The sequence below is a fragment of the Sinohyriopsis cumingii genome, chromosome 8 (genome assembly GCF_028554795.1).
Source record: "Sinohyriopsis cumingii isolate HCF-2022 chromosome 8, ASM2855479v2, whole genome shotgun sequence".
Taxonomy (NCBI): domain Eukaryota; kingdom Metazoa; phylum Mollusca; class Bivalvia; order Unionida; family Unionidae; genus Sinohyriopsis; species Sinohyriopsis cumingii.
The window spans coordinates 65,731,668-65,754,534 of NC_142968.1; the positions used below are offsets into that span (position 1 = coordinate 65,731,668).

Genomic DNA, 22,867 nt, shown 5'->3' on the forward strand with positions numbered 1-22,867 from the left:
TCAGGTGGCCAGTTTAATAGTACTCCATGAAAGATAAAGTGGCCATTCTAAAATTATTCCATGAAAAATTAGGTGGCCACTCTAAAATTATTCCATGAAAGATCAGGTGGCCAGTTTAATAGTACTCCATGAAAGATTAGGTGGCCATTCTAAAATTAAAAGATGAAAGATTAGATGGCCAGTCTAATTGTACTCCAGGAAAGATTAGATGGCCAGTCTAATTGTACTCCAGGAAAGATTAGCTGGCCAGTCTAATAGAACTCCATGAAAGATAAAGTGTATATTCTAATAGTATTTCATGAAAGATTAGGTGGCTAGTCTAATATTAATCTATGAAGGATTAGGTGGCCAGTCAAATATTATTCCATGAAAGATTAGGCAGACAGTCTAATTGTACTCCATGAAAGAATAGGTGGCCAGTCCAATAGTACTCCATGAAATATTAGCTGGCCAGTCAAATATTATTCCATGAAAGATCAGGTGGCAATTCTAATATTATTCTTTGAAAGACTAGGTGCCCAGTCTAATTGTATTCCATGAAAGATTAGGTGGCCATTCTAAACTTATTCCATGAAAGGTTAGGTGGCCATTCTAAACTTATTCCATGAAAGGTTAGATGGCCAGTCTAAACTTGTTCCATGGAAGAATAGGTGGCCATTCTAAACTTATTCCATGAAAGATTAGATGGCCAGTCTAAACTTATTCCATGAAAGAATAGGTGGCCATTCTAAACTTATTCCATGAAAGATTAGGTGGCCATTCTAATATTAATCCATGAAAGATAGTTGGACAGTCTAATTGTACTCCATGAAAGAATAGGTGGCCAGTCCAATAGTACTCCATGAAATATTAGCTGGCCAGTCAAATATTATTCCATGAAAGATCAGGTGGCAATTCTAATATTATTCTATGAAAGACTAGGTGCCCAGTCTAATTGTATTCCATGAAAGATTAGGTGGCCATTCTAAACTTACTCCATGAAAGGTTAGGTGGCCATTCTAAACTTATTCCATGAAAGGTTAGATGGCCAGTCTAAACTTGTTCCATGGAAGAATAGGTGGCCATTCTAAACTTATTCCATGAAAGATTAGATGGCCAGTCTGAACTTATTCCATGAAAGAATAGGTGGCCATTCTAAACTTATTCCATGAAAGATTAGGTGGCCATTCTAATATTAATCCATGAAAGATAGTTGGACAGTCTAATTGTACTCCATGAAAGAATAGGTGGCCAGTCCAATAGTACTCCATGAAATATTAGCTGGCCAGTCAAATATTATTCCATGAAAGATCAGGTGGCAATTCTAATATTATTCTATGAAAGACTAGGTGCCCAGTCTAATTGTACTCCATGAAAGATTAGGTGGCCATTTTAAAATGTTTCCATGAAAGATCAGGTGGCCATTCTAATATTTTTCCACTTAAGACTGAAGTGGCCATTCTAATAGTACCCCATGAAAGATTAGCTGGCCAGTCTATCACATTGTTGGTCAGAGAAAGAGCCTATATTCTTATTCTGAGATAAAGATATCCTAAGTAAATGTTTGCCAGATATGTGTTAAATAAATTGAAGGGTGGGATATCATAAAACCTGGGTTTATCATTTGATAAATATGGCAGTTGTTTAAACAGATGACAGGTTTAATCTAATCTGTGATATGAACACATGCATGTAATCTTGGTTATTCAAACTCAAGAGGGACATCAGAAATATTTTGGATGACTTGAAGCTTGAATTAATCAGTTTGGTTTATATTGTAAGCCATGAACTGAAAGATCACTGTCGGTGATATCACAAGTCTTAGAGACCAGGTTCATAATGCACAAATCATTTGGTTTTATAGTATGAAGACCTCTTTTGAAAATCTAATGTATTGAGAGACCATTTATTCTGAGCAAAAGGAATGGTATCTTAAGGAAGGTCCATTTGTACCAATTTGTATGTTTTAATGGATGAACATAAAGGTCAAATAAACCTTTGTGCAGATGATCACGTTTTAAACCAGTGGGATTCTACTGTATGAAGAATCAGTATTTCCTACTGGGTTTTGATGGAACATATAGGTTGACAAGGACCAGTTGTGTGCTACTGGGTTTTGATGGAACATATAGGTTGACAAGGACCAGTTATGTACTACTGGGTTTTGATGGAACATATAGGTTGACAAGGACCAGTTGTGTGCTACTAGTTACCGTTACTGATTTTATGTCTGTTCATCAGAGTTAAACCTGACAGCAGGGTCTGCTGTGTGAACTGCATGAGCTAGTACTTATTTAATTAGTTTCTGTACAGAATGTGAAATAATGGTAACTAAACCCCCAGTACAACTGTGAACTGCATGAGCTAGTACTTTGTTAATTAGTTTCTGTACAGAATGTGAAATAAAGGTATAACCCCCAGTACAACAGTGAACTGCATGAGATAGTACTTAGTTAATTAGTTTCTGTACAGAATGTGAAATAATGGTAACTAAACCCCCAGTACAACTGTGAGCTGCATGAGCTAGTACTTAGTTAAGTAGTCTCTGTACAGAATGTGAAATAAAGGTAACTAAACCCCCAGTACAACTGTGAACTGCATATACCCAAATTTGATGTCACTATTCCCCAGCAGATTCAAGAGTATTCAGTAGAACGAACATTATAAACTCAGATCTGCCAGTTCATTATGTGATGTATATAAGGGTCTATGCTGTTTGCAGTTGGACACAACTTTAGTAAGCATATATGGTATATTTAACCCAATTGCAAACAGAACTGACTAGATCTGGCCAACATTACTAAAATTAGAAAAACCTTTGAACAACCTCTTGTCAGAAACTGCTGGAAAGAATTTGACCGAATATGACAGAAGGCATCCTGAGAGGAAGGAATGTATAGCCTATCATGTGACGAAAATGACATTAAACTGGCAAAAATGAGAACAATCTTTTTCACTCCCCTGAAGAGCCATTCAGGTAAAAGAATGATATTGACACCTGAGCATTCTAATGTTCTTTTGATTGACTCAATATTTGGTATAACAAAGCACATCATAATTCAATACAATTGACACAATATGAATTAAAAGACATGATCATCACAATGATTTTTATCACCATTAAAAAAATTGCCAGGAATGGGAGCATCAGAAGGTTACATTTTATTACAGTCAGCTCCCATTACAAAGATCATGCTGTTTTCAGCCATTTTGTTGTTGTAGATCTCTTGCCTTAAATTTATACATGAGATAATTTCCTTGTCTTACTGTCAAGCAAACATATGTAAATGAGAAGAATGAGCCAGATATTAATATATATATATATATATATATATATATATATATATATATATATATATATATATATATATCCTTATCTACAAAGAAATATATCCTTATCTGCATAAAAATATATCCTTATCTACATATAAATATATCCTTATCTACAAAGAAATATATCCTTATCTGCATATAAATATATCCTTATCTGCATATAAATATATCCTTATCTACATAGAAATATATCCCTGCATATAAATATATCCTTATCAGCATAGAAATGTATCCTTATCAGCATATAAATATATCCTTATCTGCATAGAAATATATCCTTATCTACATAGAAATATATCCTTATCTGCATATAAATATATCCTTATCTGCATATAAATGTCTCCTTATCTGCATATAAATGTATCCTTATCAACATAGAAATATATCCATATCAAGATACGAGGAACTAAGAATCAACTCTATATTTGTCAACAGGAACTTGAAAACCCTAGTTTTAATCCCACTAATGTATTTTGCCAGATAATAATGATGATGGTGATAATAATAATAGTAATATAATACTACTAATAATAATAATGCTTTATTTAATGATCATAGCATCATTAGTTAACGTTATTTCTCCCAGAGATCCTCAGTCAAATACAGCACAAATTTAACTGTGTGAAAATAATTATAGTCAGATTACAATCATAAGGCCTTAGGTAAATACGATTAATTGAAGTAAATGCAGAAAGTCAATGGATAGTTAGAACAAGGATGCAGAGTACAACTACTTGTGAATAAAAGTATGATGTTGCAATCAAATGTTAAAAATGTTGACCCGGCATGTTGAATAATGAATTGTAGTGATGGATGATTCTATAGAACTGAAGCAAGTACAAGAAAACTCATTTTAATGATTATTTTGGGTTGATGTATATTTTTATAGGGAGACTTTCAGTACCCCTGACTAATACATGAGTTTTTATTATTGGTGTACCAGTCTAGCACCACCTTGAATGTAGATACAAGAGTACATGTATATCATGACCTGAAAAAAGTGCAACTAAAGAACTGAATGAACTGAGGATGAAATTTAAGTAAATATTAGATAAGACATGTACATCGTGTGTTGTGTAGCATTCATCATCTTGCTCAAACATTTTTCTTCTATACAGCAATCTTGCTGCAGTCTCCAGTGAGGACACCTGATTGACATGGTTGGACTGTTCCACAAGGTGGCTCTGTATCCCACCCTTCTGCATAATATTTTAATGTCAAAGATGACAAGGAGGAACTGGTATGACAGGATTGATGAGACAGTCCTCCTTGGAGCTATGCCTTTCAAGTGGATGACACAAAAGGTCTGTGTTACAGTTATTTTAAAAGAAATGCAGAAACAATGTCTTAAGTAGGCTTTTGGTTCATTCTTTTATTGATTCTACTGATCAGTTTATATATTTCTCACATGACAGTACCACTTCAGTTTTACTATGACATTTTGAGAAGGACTCAGAATTATCATTTGTAGATGCATAACAAATACTTACATACATACATACATACATATACATACATTCATACATACATACATACATACATACATACATACATACATACATACATACATACATACATATAAAAATGTGTCAGTTTATTGATACAGTGTACAAATGATTTATTTCATTTTTCACTAATCCCAAATAGGTACTTAGGACTGTTATAATCTTGTTGTAGAGTGTTTATTAAATAAGTTTCATTTTTCTTATCTTTAGTATTCATTATCAGTAACAAAGTCACACATGAGATTGACCATGATCGTCTGCATGATATTGATGTTGTTGGGAGCACAATGAAAACTGCCAACTTCTGGAGAATTATTATGAGTGAGCATGTGCACTTTCTGCTTCCTGTCACCCTGACAGGTCATCAAAGCACTTTGAACTTTCCTCCTGAATAGTCACGTAGATGTTTATTAACTTATAATAATCTGAGATCTTCTGTTCTTGTTTGGAGTCTGCGTACTGTCATTCTCTTTCTGAATTCATTTGTAATCTGACCGATTTGAAGGACTGCACATTTTGCACATATCAGTCCATAAATCACATTTTTTAAATTGCAATTGATGTCCTTTTTAACTTTTATGAACTTACCATTTTTAAATTTTATTGTGCATCCTTCTATTATACTGTTATATTACAACATGTTTTTCATCTACTCATATGTTTGATTACCAAGGCCTCTCTTTCAATGAAGTTAAATTTAGATTGGGTAAGTTGTTTTAAATGTTTTGATTATCTACTGAATAATTTGTATTTTACAAAACAGTTTCTCATTTAATCACTGTTCATTTGTTCATAGCTTCAGGATGATATTATTGTTCAATGCATTCTAAGCTGTAAGTAAAGGAATTCCTTTGATGATGAGTTAATCTTTTCACAGTTATCTCCCTTGATTGGTCCATGTCTTATTGCTCTTAGTGTTCCCAGACTGATAATTTCCTCTGGGTAGTTTTTCCTGTGAAGATATAGCGGTAATTCTGTGAGTCTCAGTTCTTTTTTATATTTGTTATTTACAATTGTTTTTACTTCTGATGCAAGATTAAATGAATGTTCACTTTTATGTCTTGCATGAGAAGATTTAACACATTAACCCCTGGAGACGAGTTTACGTGGCAGGAGGTAGTAGCCTACTGCCAAGCTCTGTAGCATCAAGGTCACCAAAGTGGGTGGTATTATAGAAAGGTAGACAGACGTAGCTCTACAAAGATACCAAATAATCTGGAATTTCTAGTTGCACTACAAAATACAGAGGGAAAAACCTCATTTTTTGGACCTGATTTTTTTCCACCCAACATTTGCCCATGGTCGGAATCTGATTTTGTGTCCAAATTTTAGACTTTTTGGTCTCAGATCTAAGGCAGACCTGTATAAACTGCAAACAGGCAGATGAACCTTTGCAGAAAGTTGGATAAGATGGGTATTTGGAATAAAGGGTGGTCTTGATATGAAAATAATGGGTCTGTTAATAAAAAATAAATAAAAAAATAAAAATAAAAAGAACTCCAATGTTTACCATTCTGCTTATGCGTGAGCCAAATAGCCAATGAAAATTGATTTTTCTAACACAACTAGTCATTATGTTTTTGGAAGATCACTTGGAAGTTGATTTATTAGGATGTATTCAGAAATAGCTTTCAAAATGTGTTTCTTACTCGAGTTTCAGGCGAAAATGACAAAAACCTCCAGGGGTTAATGTGCTAAAGTTGAGTTAGTTTTGTTGTTTATATCTCTTTCTATAAACATTGATGTTAATAACAAAACAATGACATCAGGTTGATTATTTAAAAAGTATAATGTATCTACCTTTAGGCATCCATCATGATGAAGTGAAAGCACTTTAAATAATAAAGGATGAACATGACTGATATCCTGTTGAATTTATATATATATATATATATATATATATATATATATATATATATATATATATATATATATATACACACACACACACACACACACACATCATCATTGGTGACTCAGTCTCAAGAGACCATGCGAATAGCGCCCTTGGGGTGTTGTCTGTCTCTGGGGTGTTGGTATCATCTGTTGTGGCTGTGCAGGTCTATACGCAAGTGACAGTCCCGATTGCACTTGGTGCAGACATACTGGGAAGTCTGAGTTACTCTGGTTGCTGCTGCGTTCTTCTTTCTCTCACATTTCTCTGCTGCCAACTGGCCTCTCCTTGCATCAGCGACTGATATGTCCTTGCTTACCATCAGTCTCCAGGTGCCTCAGTCCTTGGCCAGCACTTCCCAGCCATTGGGTGAAATGTCACATGCCTTCATGTCCCTCCTGCACACATCCTTGAAATGGAGTGAGGGGTGGCCGACTCTTCTCATGCCCGTGGCCAGCTGTCCATATAGGATGTCCTTTGGCAGCCTCCCATCCTCCATGCATCGGACGTGTCCCAGCTGTCGAAGGTGGCATTTGCTCAGCAGGGAGTACATGCTGGGGGTACTTGCATGCTGCAGGATCTCGCTGTGTGGGACATGGTCTTGCCAGCTAATTTTCAGGATGCGTTTTAGGCATCGTATATGAAAGGAGTTGAGCCGGCACTCTTGCCTCATGTAGGTACTCCTGGTCTCACTTCCATATGGAAGGGTGCTGAGAATGCAGCCTGGTAGACTTGAACCTTGGTGTGCTCTGTCAGTGCGTTGTTTTCCCACACCCTCTTTGTTAGTTGTGCCATGATGGTGTTTGCCTTTCCAAGCCTTCCTTCCAGCTCCATATCAAGCGAGAGAGTGTTGCTGATGGTTGAACCCAGGTAGGTAAAGTTGTTGACTGCTTCCAGGGTGACACCGTTGATTTTGATGGAAGGGGCAATGGTGGTATCTTGCATGCTGACATTTGTCTTTTCCAGGCTGATGGTGAGCCCAAACTGCATGCAGGCATCAGCGAAACGGTCTCCCAGTCTCTGGAGGGCTTCCTAGGTGTGGGTCACAAGAAAAACATCATCTACAAAAAGCATCTCCCTGATGAGCACAGCCCTCACTTTGGTCTTCGAGTGCAGTTGTGCCAGGTTGAACAGCCTCCCGTGAGACCTGGTGTGTAGATATATGCCATCAGTGGACTAGTCAAAGGCGTTGGACAGGAGCAGGGAGAAGAAGATCCCAAAAAGGGTTGGTGCCAGCATGCAGCCCAGCTTCACACTGCTGTTAAATGGGAAGGAGGTTGAGGAGGATCCATCATACAGGACTGTTCCCTTCATATCTGCTTGGAAAGTGATTATCATGCTGCGGAGTATTGTGGGGCAACCGATCTTACTGAGAAGTTCAAAAAAGCCCTTCCTGCTGACCAAGTCAAAGGCCTTGGTGAGGTCGATGAACATCATGTAGAGTGGTTGACCTTACTCTCTGCTGTTCTCTTGGAGTTGTCATAGGGAGAAGATCATGTCTGTCATCGACCTGCCTGCTCTGAAGCCGCACTGGAATTCTGGGTACACATGGTCTGCCAGCAACTGCAGCCTGTTGAGTATGATGAGGGCATACCCTTTACCAACGATGCTCAGGAGCGAGATCCCTCTGTTATTATTACTGTCACTGCGGGCACCCTTGTTTTTGTAAAGGGTCACAGTTGTGGCATCGTGCATGTCTTGGGGGACTGCTCCTTCCTCCCAGCAGAGGCAAAGTAGATCATGCAGTGGTTGAAGCAATGTTGGTTTCCCACATTTGATAGCTTTGGGCGGGATGCCATCACTACCTGGTGCTTTGTCATTTGGGAGGGAGTCAATTGTTTTGCTGAGCTCCTCTAAGGTTGGCACTTTGTCGAGCTCCTCCATGGTGGACAGATTCTTTATGCTGCTGAGGGCTGCATCGGTGACCAACATTTCTTGGGAGTATAGCTCTGAGTAGTGCTCCACCCATCTGGCCATCTGTTGCCCACGGTCTGTGATCTTCTCTCCCATCAGAGATTTCAGGGGAGTGACCCCTTTCACCATAGGGCCTAGAGCCTTCTTGATGCCACTGTACATACCTTGGATGTTTCCGGACTTGGCACTGCACTGGATTCCTTCACACAGTTGTTGCCAGTACTTGTTCACATACTGTCTAGCGATGTGTTGAGTGTTGCTTCGGGCACTTCTTAGAGCAGCAAGTGTCCGTTCATTAGGGCATTTTTTGTAAGCTATGAAGGCTTTTCGTTTCTCCTCAGTTAGTGGTTCCATCCTTGATAGGTGTGCGTTGAACCAGTCCTGGCTGGGTCGTTCCTTCTTGCCAAACTTGGACACGGCTGTACTGTAGATGGCACACTTCATGGTGTTCCACTTGGCTGTGGCATCGTGCTCTGTCCTGGAGAGCCTTGTCCAGGGCAGACACATATTCCTCCACCTTGGAGGGGACCGACATCTGCGCAGTGTTTATGCGAGGGCATCCTTTTGGTTTTGAGCAGTGTAGTGTGTGTGGCTGTTGTCGCACCCTGCTGCTCACAAGGGCATGGTCGGAGTCGCAGTCTGCACTGTGGTAGGTTTTGGTGGAGAGGATGCTGTTAAGGGCAGAGTACCTGGTGATGACCAAGTCGAGTTGGTGCCAGCAATGAGACCTGGGGTGTTTCCATGACACTTTGTGTTGTGGCTTACACTTGAAGAAGGTGTTTGTGATGCACAGGCCATGGTAGGTGCACAGCTCCAGCAGTCTCTGACCATTTTCGTTGGTCTTTCCAGTGCCATTATATCCGAGGCAGGTAGGCCATGACTCATGGTCTGCACCTACTCTGGCATTAAAGTCACCGAGGAGGCGGATGGACAGGAAACACTCAGTGCCCCCTGTGGGAGGTTCAACCATGGCCAGGAGATTGTTTTTGATGGTGAAGCCCACTCCATGTTGGCGGTGCTCCTCAGGTTCTCGACCTTTCCAGAAGAAGGTGTAGTTTTCCTCTCTGAGGGAGCCACTAGAGGCGAGCCTGGTTTCCTGGAGGGCAGCTATGATGATTTTTAGTCTGGTGAATTCTCTATCAATGATGGCTGTCTTCCTGGTGTTGTCCACTTCCCTGAGGTCGTCGGAGATGCCTGTGCACATGGTGTGCATATTCCAGCTTGTGAATCGAAGAGCTGGAGTCTTCTTTATTGGTTTCTTGATTCTTTTGTCTGGTGTGGAATTTCCATCTGCTTGTCATGCTGAGCAACACACTGAGCTCCAGACACCCACTGGAGCAGGCAGATGATGGCGGGTCAACACCTTATTGACCGGGGGCTGCCCGGCTTGAGGCGGGTGGTAGTCGGTCAGTGGGACACAATGATCCCTCCCACCATCAAAGCTGACCAGTGGCGCCCCTTCCCTACCCCAATCGGGTGGGACTTATAACCAGTTAACTGTCAGCTTCCGTGTTGTTTCCTCACTCAGTAGCGAGACTGGAGTGACCTCTCCAGGGCGCAAGCCTGGGCATGGAGTATGGGTATCCTGGGCTGCCCAGATGTCAGGATCCCTCTCTCATTCTTGCCGGTGGGGTCCAAAGGAATGCTGAGCATGACATTTGGCACCACTTTGGATGCATGAGCTGCCGGAAGGAAGTCGTAGTCGACACCCAACTGCCTTGGGGTCTCCACTCCAGATTTTCTGTCTGGGTTTACTCCCGTAGCCTTTCCTTCTCCCGAAGATATCCACAAGGCAGTGGAGCCATCATCCAATGGATGGGACTTGGTGGGTTTTGAATCAGAGTTTCCTTCTCCTAGACGAACTGCCTGACAAGGCTAACGAGCTTCATCTGCCCGGGTTTGGAGTCAGAGTTTCCCTTCTCTTTGACTGGTTGCCTGCCAAGGCTAACAAGCCCAGTCTGCCCACCCAGTTATTCCGCCGGGCACTCGGTCATGCCATACAGCAGGCTCTGTGAAAAACAGGGGACCCTGTATGAAGGTGCTGCTGTGGACACAGTAGTGTAGGAGAGGCCATATACATGTAACCTCCTGCCCAGCAGAGCAAGACAGTGGTCCTGCGGCGATCACTACACCTGGAAAGGAGAGGCTATGAGAGACGCTTCACTTTCCTTTGGCAAGTGGGACGTCAGGCCCAGGCCTTGCACATGCCCTCTTATTGAAATGTAACTTATCCAGATGAATAATTAAGTTACATATTTAAGAGAAAGGAAGTGAACAAGAGGGGTGCAAAGAGAGAAAGTTTATTCTTGCATGTGAGTGCCACTATGGCAAAATATAATTGATCATACAGAAATCCCAAGCTCATCAAGCAGGGTTAATGGTCCAATAAAAGGCATTCTGTAGCCCAAGCATATATACTTTTGCTGTCAGTTTATTATTAATGGTGACTGAATGGATAATAAAAGTTAATCACCTACCAGCACATGTGTGAATAGAATCTGTCAGTTTACATTACAGAGTTTACATTGATTAATTGCCCTTTGACACTTGTTCACAATTCTACTTTTTAACACAAATGTTATCATCCGGATGATCAATTATACAATGACACAAAAGTTGGAACACTGAGTGGAAAACAACAAAGTTTTCCTGTGTTTCAACTTGAATCATGGTCATTCTTAGTGGATAGTAAATAACACACATATAGTTACACCATACACGCAGAGTGAGATGCATATAGTCACACCACATGGACATGCAGAGTGACATACATATAGTCACACCACATACACAGAGTGACATGGATAGTAAAATAAATATGTACATTTAGGAACAGAGAAGCAAAGTGAATAGGTCTAAAGTAAAGAAACAGAAGAAATAAAATAGAATAAATAAGTATATGTCTAGAATTTGGAGAGAAATTAACAGCACTGTTGCAGTATACTGCTTGGCAATGTTAACCATGCCTGAGATCAGGTTTCATATGGTACTTTCTGAAGCAGTTTATTACTTTCCTCTACTCACTTCCACTGCAAGAAGCAAAGATATGAATCCATTTACATTACATGGGAATGTAGTGGAAAGATGTAATAATAATGGTACTAATAGAAAGTAGTAGTAATAATAACTTTATTTCACTTGAGTAGAATGAGGCTGGGCAAACTGATAGTCTAAAAGAAACTGATGCATAGTGGGTTAAAGAGTACTTGTGGACTAGAATTTTTATTTGTTTAAGCCAAATTGCTATTTGTTTGCATCTGTAAATGTTTCTTCTTTTGGCCACATTCATTGTAATTTCAACTCAGATTGATTTGTGCAGCATTTCAAGGGACTGGACAGAGTGTCTAACTGAGTTGAAAAAGTTGGCATGTTTTGTGTTGGCCTTGTTTCTGATGTGCCAAACTATAAGCATTTATTGTTTTACACATGGTACTGTCTTTGTGTGTGTCTCTTTGTATGTTTTTTGTTGTCCTCAGAGAAAGACCTTGCTTGAAGTCAAAGCACAGAGGAAGAGTTGTTATTTTCCCCATGCCATATTCCAACTTTTGTTTCATTATATAATATTGGTTGTTGGTTTGCATTTCCATTTTATTTCTTTTGAACTTTTTGGGAAAATGCTACCTATCAAAGTCTGTTTTTTTAATTTATGTGATGTAATAATGTAAGAATACTTTATATTATTTTATTTCAAAGTAATTATATTGTAAACAGCATTTTTAATTTTTTACAGCTTGTTACAGAAGAGAATGTTCGAGGAGTTGTCTCCCTTACAGAAGATTATGAAACTGAGTATTTCTGTAATTCAGAAGAGGTAAACAACATGCTTTCCATTGAAATCATTACATTTGTCACCATCATTATCACAGTTAGGGTGCATCATAGGCTAAATGCATTGCAAAGATACAAAAATGGGTTACTAATCTCTTTTCTTGGATTTTTAACATTACTTGAAGATGGTGTCATGCTCCAGTTTCCACACCAAACAGGCATTATAGATTGCACATTGATTCAGAATTACTGTGATCTACTTCTACAGTTTGTTGAAAACTCATTTGAAGTTACTGACTTGTGCAAAAGAAGCAGGGTTTTCTTGTGAGCTCAAACTCACTAACTATTCTAATTTGCAAATTGTTTTTGAGGTATATATTATAAATGTTAAAGCACTTGCTTCACACCTCTATGTTCCTGGGTTTGATCCCCAATCCCAACTTGTGTAACTGGTAACCAATTAAAGGTGGCTGTTTGCCTCTAGCTTCCTCACTTGCACCCAGCTCATGCTGAAGTCCACTTTATGCCAATTCATGAGTTGTCCACCTTAAAAGTTTACCTTGTGCCAACTCCTGAGATATCCACCTCAGAAGCCTATCTCATGTCAACATCTGAGCTGTTGAGAATACTTTATAGTTGTCAGCACTTTTACAATTGACATCTGATATTTGTAAGCTCTACTGGTCATAGGCCAGACGAATTTGTGTAATGGTCATTTGTCCATCATCTGTTAGTGCAAGTTTGCTAACACTGCTCCTCCTTATCTATGTGTAAGATTGCCATGAAACTTTACATGTATAATCATCCCATGGTCTATGGTAGTTGGTCCTAAATGAAAATTATACTGCTCAGACATACAGTATGGCCACTACAATGGCCATCTTTAAATTTATGTTATCATTGCTCTTCCAGATTGGATGGTCATATTAACATTTGGTTTTCACTGAAAGATTTCTTATGATGTCTAGTTGGTCCTAAATGAAAATTATACTGCTCAGACATACAGTATGGCCACTACAATGGCCATCTTTAAATTTATTTTATCATTGCTCTTCCAGATTGGATGGTCATATTAACATTTGATTTTCACTGAAAGACTTCTTATGATGTCTAGTTGGTCCTAAATGAAAATGATGCTGATCTGAGGTCTAATATGATCACCACAGTAGTCACCTTGAAAAGTTTGTGATCACTACTTAATCAGAGTGGAAAGTCAAACTGTCATGGGGTTTTCAACAAAAGACTTCTTATGATGTCTAATTGCTCATAAATGATAAATGAAAATGGTGCCAAGTTGTCCAATATTGTTTCCTCTGTGGCCAGCTTGGAAATCTTGTTATCTCTACTCCTCCTGAATGGATGGTCCTATCAATATGAGGTTTTCACAAAATGAGTTGTGATATCTAATTAGGCTTAAATTAAAATGTGGCTGATTTGATATTCAATATAACTGCTACTGTGGCCATGTTGAAAATCTTTTTATTGATACTCCTTGTGATTTGAAAGTCATATTATCGTGGTGTTATCACCAGAAATGGCTTATGATGTCTAATGGGGCTGATCTGATGGCTAGATTTGGTTTTGGTACTGTTGATCAGACTCTTTAATAGTTGGTTCAAGATAATACAAAGTCTTGTCTTTATTGGACAACATAATGTATCATTGGATACACATTGATATACAGTGAAACCCCTCAAAACTGAAAACCTTTGGGACCCACATATTTTTTCAGTTTTGAGAAGTTCTCTAAGTTTTCTGAATTTTTTGCACATGTGAAAAAAGTCTTTCTCTGATGAGAGAGAGAGAATGCAGTTATGAGAGCATGTGTTTCTTTGTGTAAGAGGTCACAAAATTAAGAAAGCTGTTATTTTTTATTTTATTTTAAATACATGCATTCAATGAAAAATTAGCTGAACAATATATGTTCCTACCAAAAATCGTATCCTGTCAGATGAGTAAATACAGTTGCTTCACATAGAAGTATTTTCCTCATCACAAGAAACATCTGAGGAATCAAATAGGGTACTTTTATAACTTTTCTTTAAGTTCGTGGGAATTATGAATGATACTTTATAATGTTATGGTACTCTGTATAATTCATAATGTTTAGAGTTCAAGTACCTGTTTTGAAGAAGGCATGGAGTTATCTATTGTTTCATACAATGTTCTTTTACTAATGTGGCTTGTATTAATTATTCCAGTTTTAGTGTCAAGCCAAATAAAGACCATCCTTAGCAAGTTTATTAATCTCTGTAAGCTCTAAAATGTCTGGGTGTGTCATATCACTGCCAGTGGTTCAAACATGGTCTCATCATCATATTCATTGCTTTCATCATTGACCTGATTGCTTTCACGAAACTGTGACACAGTCAAGAGACTCAGACATAGATTAGGTCCATGCCAAGAACATATTGATCTTTCCTATTGACTCATCTGTTTGTTTACATTATTTATCCATTTAATGAATATCTATGTAGTCATCCATGATTTCCTGTAAGCTATGTATGTCACAGGCAAATTTGTAACATTACTGTCCTTAAAGCAGGGGGTTTCTGAGCCTTTCTGATTACATGTAGTTTAAATTTCTTACCCTTATAACTCCATGTAAAATATTACTGTCCCGAGTAAAGTCAATTTACAGTCATGGCTACTTAAATACATGTGCAGTGATTTTTCTTGCTTGAAAATCATTTGAGTGAATCTGACATTTAGAATACAGCTTTGTAGGTCTCCATTGGCAAAGCATTAAAAATGGGATCAAAATTTGTTTTGGTATTCAGAGTTTAGATATAATAGAGAAACAGTTATGATATTAAAGGATGAAAAATTCAGGACTAAATAAGAAATTCGGTCTTGAGTTGATTCCAGTATACAAAGGTTTTGGATTTAAGGAGTTTCACTGTATCAACTTATGGACAAAATATTATCCTTTAAACTTTTAATAAACTTTCCATTGTCAAATATATTTTTACACATATGAAGCAGAATTTAAAATTAATTTTGTACTCATTGTTTAGGAGTGGCTTGCCCAGGGAGTGAGGTTGCTGAAGATTCCTACCTTAGACTATTTTGGGACACCAGAACAGAAGGACATAAACTCAGCTGTATCGTTCATTTTAGAGAATCGTCAAAAACAGTCCAGTGTCTATGTTCACTGTAAAGCTGGTCGAACAAGAAGTACAACAGTTGTTGCCTGTTATCTCGTGAAGGTATGGTTTTTGAACTTTGAATTGTGAAGTAAGATGAGTCAGGGGCTGTTCAATTTAAACATACATGGTACCCAGGGAAGGCAGTTTAAAAAAAATATATGCCATGGTACTTTGATTTCACAGAGTTCATATTAAAATGATAAGAAAATTCTTAATTGCATCTATGGGTGAATAGCCCACTTTAAAAGTGCCTTCCCTGGGTCCCAGTTATGTTTTAATGGAATAGCGCTAATGTAGTTTTGAAGTAAACCAAACGAATTCCTTAGCTTTATGCCAACCCATACTTTTTCTCAGAGAAAGTATCTAACCTACCTGTTAGCCAATATATCTTCATCTAGAATGGTAATAATATGGGCTAATCCTTATTTTCAAAGGAGCAGCCACTCATAAAAAGAAGTTACCTTGTCCTACACCTGGGACCCAATAGCCATCCCGTCTTATTCTCTGCCTAATTTCAAGTAGGATAAAATTACCATTTTGTCACTTTCATAATAAGCCACCACCTTTAATCTGGGTACCTTTTAATCACTTATGCACCGTTACCATCTTACCGTTTTTAATTTCAACCATTTGTTCTTTTATATCGCTGGTCGATGTAGAACCTTTTATAAGTTTTAAAAGATTATACAAGTAACACTTTGTTTGGCGCTAAATAGCCTAAGAGTGCTGATGCGCCGTTAAAAAAAAACAATCAATCAATCAATCAATTTAATCACTTAAGGGGCAAAAACAAAAAAGATAGGTGCTACTGTATTTCAATAAACATGGCAAGATTAGAGTGTCCTTACAATACATTATGAATTCATAAGATATTAAGTGAGAGGGCTTTTAATAAATCTCATTTCCTGTTGCATGGGGCAAGTTGATTGCCACATGGGCAGGCAGAATTCCAGATGATGATAGCTCTTCCAGTCTCTTGCATGCGAAGATAGAATTGCATAAAAGCTAAAAATAACTTGACCCCATTGCTTGCAACTGGGACACGTTGATTTGGTCCTCTGTCTTTTCTGAGAAGCTTGATAGCAAGGTTGTGCAAAAAGGACCAACATAGACAAATTAAATTTGGTAGGTATATTTCTTTCCAGATGTACATTTTTGAGCCATTAATGCATATTTTTGAAGCATAATATTTGTACATTTTTGACAAACTTTATTTGATGATAACATTATCAGTATCATTAAGCAAAAACCACTTCCAAAACACCAAATGAAATTTCATTTGCATGTTTGGATGCATATGTAGATGACCTGATTAAACTGTTGTGTCCTTGTAGTAATTTTTCAGATTATCTGATTTTAAAACTTATTGATCTGAATTTATTGGTCAGCAGTGGGAGCATACAAACAGATCTATTTTGATTTGTTTTTGTGATGTCCCCTCTGCCAGGAGCAGGAGCATCTTGACTTGGTCCTGTCCATCTGTCCATTCATAAATGAAAACCAATCAGTATGGAAAAATTGAATTTAATTGGCACATTTGTGTTCATATGTAGATGACCTAATGAGATTTTCAGGTCATTACCTCAGTTATTCTGTTTTTTGACACATTTTTGAATTTTATCAGTTCTCATCAGCAACCAAATGCAGAGATTTTGAAATTTGAATTACACAATGCATTATGTTAGCTTTCACTGCATTTCCAAATAATTTTGAATTACATATGCATTGTGTTAGCTTTCAGTGCATTTCAAAGTAAATTTACTTATGCATTATATATACCATTATTATGCCTTATTATATGTCTAGTTGGTCCTTATTATGTACAGTTGGTCCTTGTTATGTCTAGTTGGTCCTTGATATGTCTAGTTGGTCCTTGTTATGTCTAATTGGTCCTTGATGTGTCTAGTTGGTCTTTGATATGTCTAGTTGGTCCTTATTATGTCTAGTTGGTCCTTGATATGTCTAGTTGGTCCTTGATATGTCTAGTCGGTCCTTGTTATGTCTAGTTGGTCCTTGATATGTCTAATTGGTCCTTATTATGTATAGTTGGTCCTTGTTATGTCTAGTTGGTCCTTGATGTGTCTAATTGGTCCTTATTATGTCTAGTTGGTCCTTATTATGTCTTGTTGGTCGTTATTGTGTCTAGTTGATCATTATTATGTCTACTAGTTGGTCCTTGTTATGTCTAGCTGGTCCTTGTTATGTCTAGTTGGTCCTTATTATGTCTAGTTGGTCCTTATTATGTCTAGTTGGTCCTTGATGTGTCTAGTTGGTCCTTATTATGTCTAGTTGGTCCTTGTTATGTCTAGTTGGTCCTTATTATGTATAGTTGGTCCTTGTTATGTCTTGTTGGTCCTTATATCTAGTTGGTCCTTGTTATGTCTAGTTGGTCATTATTATGTCTAGTTAGTCCTTGTTATGTCTAGTTGGTCCTTGATGTGTCTAGTTGGTCTTTGATATGTCTAGTTGGTCCTTATTATGTCTAGTTGGTCCTTGATATGTCTAGTTGGTCCTTGTTATGTCTAGTTGGTCCTTGATATGTCTAGTTGGTCCTTATTATGTCTTGTTGGTCATTATTGTGTCTAGTTGATCATTATTATGTCTACTAGTTGGTCCTTGTTATGTCTAGTTGGTCCTTGTTATGTCTAGTTGGTCCTTATCATGTCTAGTTGGTCCTTGTTGTGTCTAGTTGGTCCTTATTATTTCTAGTTGGTCCTTGTTATGTCTAATTGGTCCTTGTTATGTCTAATTGGTCCTTATTATGTCTAGTTGGTCCTTATTATGTCTAGTTGGTCCTTATTATGTCTAGTAGGTCCTTATTATGTTTAGCAGGGATCGTCCTGGGCTTCGCCAATGTCGCAAATTGCGATTTTTTTTCCTTATTGGCGACAAAAATATCCCATCTGGCGATTTTTTTGGCGACAGACTTTTTGGTTATTTAATTTGTACATACAATCATAGATTTGGACTGGATAAATTAAAAGGGAGAACGAAAGGAAGCCACAAACTTGACTAAGCAATGCATTGGAATCAATCTGTTACACAAACAATCCTTTGTTCGTATTGACAACCCCCATCTTTACAGTGCATTGTTACATCATAATCTGCTTATGCCGACATCTGGGCTGAGTATGCTGTGATACAGTCAATCATGCTACCGAACTATACCTACAACTGACCGACTTCTGAAGACGCGAATAGAACAGATACAATTAATTGAATGGCTAAATCTTCTGTTGGTTTTTTTTTTTTTTTTTTTTTTTTTTGTTACATATACCAGTACAATAGTTTTGCTGAACCTTCATAGAAAACTGATAACCTTTGAAGTACCGACTACTGTGTATAAATACAAAACAAATGGAAAAATCTCAATCACAATTATGTCTGTCGCCAGTGCAGCATTTTACTCATTGATCTTTTCCTTTTGCCATCAATCCGTGTTACAGCTGCTGAGACTTAAACTCCGAAACAAGAAATAGCACAAAACAAAAACAACAACCAGTTTTGCATAATTAATAATAATTATTTATTTCTCAAAATACAAGAGTGAAAGAATCTCTAAATTGGGTGTGAATTTATGCTTATATATACGGTCCAATATTGCCAGGTGTTGATTCGTGTAAGTTTCATTCGTGGGAATGTAGATCCTATTTTGTTTGTCAAGAAAATTTATACAGCATTCAGTGATCATTCTTGGGATTTAGGAAGCAATTCACTACAAGCTTTGTTAAGCTAGCCATAAGGGGGGGGGGCTGCTGATAGACTACTGGTGTCACCTGTCAGTGCTGTGGACTGTGAACGTGGATTCAGTAAGATGAACCTCATAAAAACTGACATCAGAAATAAACTCTGCATCTCATCTCTCGAGAATTTCATGAGAATCAGCATGTACAGATGTGAAAAATTAGACTTTGAAACTGCATTCAACAAGTGGGCAGCCCTAAAATTGCGACGGATCTTCATGTAACACTTTGTAACATTTTGTTAATGCTTGTTGTAATTAAAGAATTAAGTAACCCATCTTTTGTAATTTTCATTGCCTGTTACATTAATAGACTAAATTAACACTTGGAAAAATGTACACTACTTGTTCTGGCGACACTTTTTGAAAATTGGCGACAAAATATTGAGGTTGGCGATTTTTTTGGCGACAGCTTTTTAAAATCCAGGTCCATCCCTGCTGTTTAGTTGGTCCTTATTATGTCTAGTTGGTCCTTATTATGTCTAGTCGGTCCTTGATGTGTATAGTTGGTCCTTGATGTGTCTAGTTGGTCCTTATTATGTCTAGTCGGTCCTTGATGTGTATAGTTGGTCCTTGATGTGTCTAGTTGGTCCTTATTATGTCTAGTTGGTCCTTGTTATGTCTAGTTGGTCCTTACTATGTCTAGTTGGTCATTATTATGTCTAGTTGGTCCTTATTATGTCTTGTTGGTCCTTGTTATGTCTAATTTGTCCTTATTATGTCTAGTTGGTCCTTATTATGTCTTGTTGGTTATTATTATGTGTAGTTGGTCATTATTATGTCTACTAGTTGGTCCTTGTTATGTCTAGTTGGTCCTTATCATGTCTAGTTGGTCCTTGTTATGTCTAGTTGGTCATTATTATGTCTAGTTGGTCCTTGTTATGTCTGATTAGTCCTTGTTATGTCTAGTTGGTCCTCATTATGTCTAGTTGGACATTATTATGCCTAGTTGGTCATTATTATGTCTACTAGTTGGTCCTTATTAATATTATGTTTAGTTGGTCCTTACTATGTCTAGTTGGTCCTTATTATGTCTAGTTGGTCCTTGTTATGTCTAGTCGGTCCTTATTATGTCTCGTTGGTCCTTGTTATGTCTAGTTGGTCCTTGTTATGTCTAGTTAGTCCTTGTTATGTCTAATTGGTCCTTGTTATGTCTAGCTAGTCCTTGTTATGTCTAGTTGGTCATTATTATGTCTAGTTGGTCATTATTATGTGTACTAGTTGGTCCTTATTATGTTTAGTTGGTCCTTACTATGTCTAGTTGGTCCTTACTATGTCTAGTTGGTCCTTATTATGTCTAGTTGGTCCTTGTTATGTCTAGTTGGTCCTTATTATGTCCAGTTGGTCCTTGTTATGTCTAGTTGGTCCTTGTTATTGGTCCTTGTTATGTCTAGTTGGTCCTTACTATGTCTAGTTGGTCATTATTATGTCTAGTTGGTCATTATTATATCTACTAGTTGGTCCTTGTTATGTCTAGTTGGTCCTTGTTATGTCTAGTTGGTCCTTATCATGTTTAGTTGGTCCTTATTATGTTTAGTTGGTCCTTGTTATGTCTAGTTGGTTCTTATCATGTCTAGTTGGTCCTTGTTATGTCTAGTTGGTCATTATTATGTCTAGTTGGTCCTTGTTATGTCTGATTAGTCCTTGTTATGTCTAGTTGGTCCTCATGTCTAGTTGGACATTATTATGTCTAGTTGGTCATTATTATGTCTACTAGTTGGTCCTTATTAATATTATGTTTAGTTGGTCCTTACTATGTCTAGTTGGTCCTTATTATGTCTCATTGGTCCTTTTTATGTCTAGTTGGTCCTTGTTATGTCTAGTTAGTCCTTGTTATGTCTAGTTGGTCATTATTATGTCTAGTTGGTCATTATTATGTGTACTAGTTGGTCCTTATTATGTTTAGTTGGCCCTTACTATGTCTAGTTGGTCCTTACTATGTCTAGTTGGTCCTTATTATGTCTAGTTGGTCCTTGTTATGTCTAGTTGGTCCTTTTTATGTCCAGTTGGTCCTTGTTATGTCTAGTTGGTCCTTGTTATGTCTAGTTGGTCCTTACTATGTCTAGTTGGTCATTGTTATGTCTAGTTGGTCATTATTATGTCTACTAGTTGGTCATTATTATGTCTAGTTGGTCCTTGTTATGTCTAGTTGGTCCTTGTTATGTCTAGTTGGTCCTTATCATGTCTAGTTGGTCATTATTATGTCTAGTTGGTCATTATTATGTCTACTAGTTGGTCCTTATTATGTCTAGGTGGACCTTGTTATGTCTAGTTGGCCCTAAATAGAAATAGTTCCCATCTGATATCCTAGATTGCCACCATGGCAGCCATCATGAAATTCTTGTTATCATTACTCTTCCAAACAAGAAATCATATCAACTTGAGGTTTCCACCTGAAGATGTCTTATGATGTCTTGTTGGTCCTTATTGACAAAGTGGCAATCTGACATCCATTATATTGACCCACAGCAGCTAATTTGAAAACCATGTTATTGCAGATTAAAAATCAGCAGTTAAATAGAAGAAATGGTCTTTTCTTGAATTCATGGAAATTCTTTTCAGCCAGTGGAAAAATCAGTCCCCTTTGAGGGACACATTTTATTTCACATTGCACTAAATGTAAAACTTTTTACTCTTGAATCTTCATTTAATACAAAGTCATCAGCAACTTGATGATGATTAATTCATTTATTTAAAAGAAATTTAAATAAATTATACCATAAATGCAAATGTTTTATTAAATGTTATTCTGACAAATACCTGCAGGATTGATGTTAAGAAAAGGATTTCTTTCTTTACTATTCACGTTTAAAGCCTTTACTTTATGTGAGAACACACCGCTCCGGTGGCCTAGTGGTTAGAGCGTCCACCTTGGAAGCGGGAGGTTGTGGGTTCAATCCCTGGCCGAGTCATACCAAAGACTTACAAAAATGGTACTAACAGCTGCCTCGCTTGGCGCTCAGCATTAAGAGGTTAGTGTTAGGACTGGTCGGCCCGGTGTCAGGATAATGTGACTGGGTGGGACATCATGCCACATGTCTGCAGCATGATGCCCCAGTGCCAGACATCACTATAAACTGCCACACTGCAGACATCGTAGTGATATGACTGAAAAATTTTTAAAGCTACGTTAAAAATCCAAATAACACACATACACACATTATGTGAGAACAAAATTATCTCACATTGATATATTTAATAATATATAAAAGGAAATATTCATTCATAGACCAGAAGAGTTTATGGACAGTCTGGTGTCAGTATTGTGACATCCATTGTCCACAAGTTTGTTATCATTACTCTTCCTAAACTGTTTGGAGGACTGCCATAAAACTTTACACACACACATTCATCCCTAGGTCTCGTTGATCCTAAGCAAAAATAGTGCCATGCGGAAATCTAATATGGCTTACACAATGGCCATCTAGAAAATATTATCTCTAATCCTTCTGAATGGATATTCATATCAACATAAGGTATTACTGAAAGGTTTCTTACCACATCTAGTTGGTCTTAAATAAAAGTGGCGCTAATCTGATAGCCAACATGGTCACTAGGGCAGTCATTTTGAAAATCTTGTTAT

At 37.6% G+C, this 22,867-nt stretch overlaps 1 protein-coding gene across 3 annotated transcripts in view; it reads left to right on the plus strand.

Moving 5' to 3' along the window:
- Positions 1–22,867, plus strand: part of LOC149793710 (phosphatidylglycerophosphatase and protein-tyrosine phosphatase 1-like) — a 37,198-nt gene that overhangs the window by 10,675 nt on the left and 3,656 nt on the right. For all 3 annotated transcript variants that reach the window (XM_089967712.1, XM_089967713.1, XM_089967714.1), the window contains 3 exons: positions 4,431–4,616; positions 12,356–12,436; positions 15,411–15,602. In XM_089967712.1, coding sequence (XP_089823838.1) covers positions 4,470–4,616; positions 12,356–12,436; positions 15,411–15,602 — 420 coding nt within the window. In that variant the 5' untranslated portion in view covers positions 4,431–4,469. The remainder of the gene's footprint in view (positions 1–4,430; positions 4,617–12,355; positions 12,437–15,410; positions 15,603–22,867) is intronic.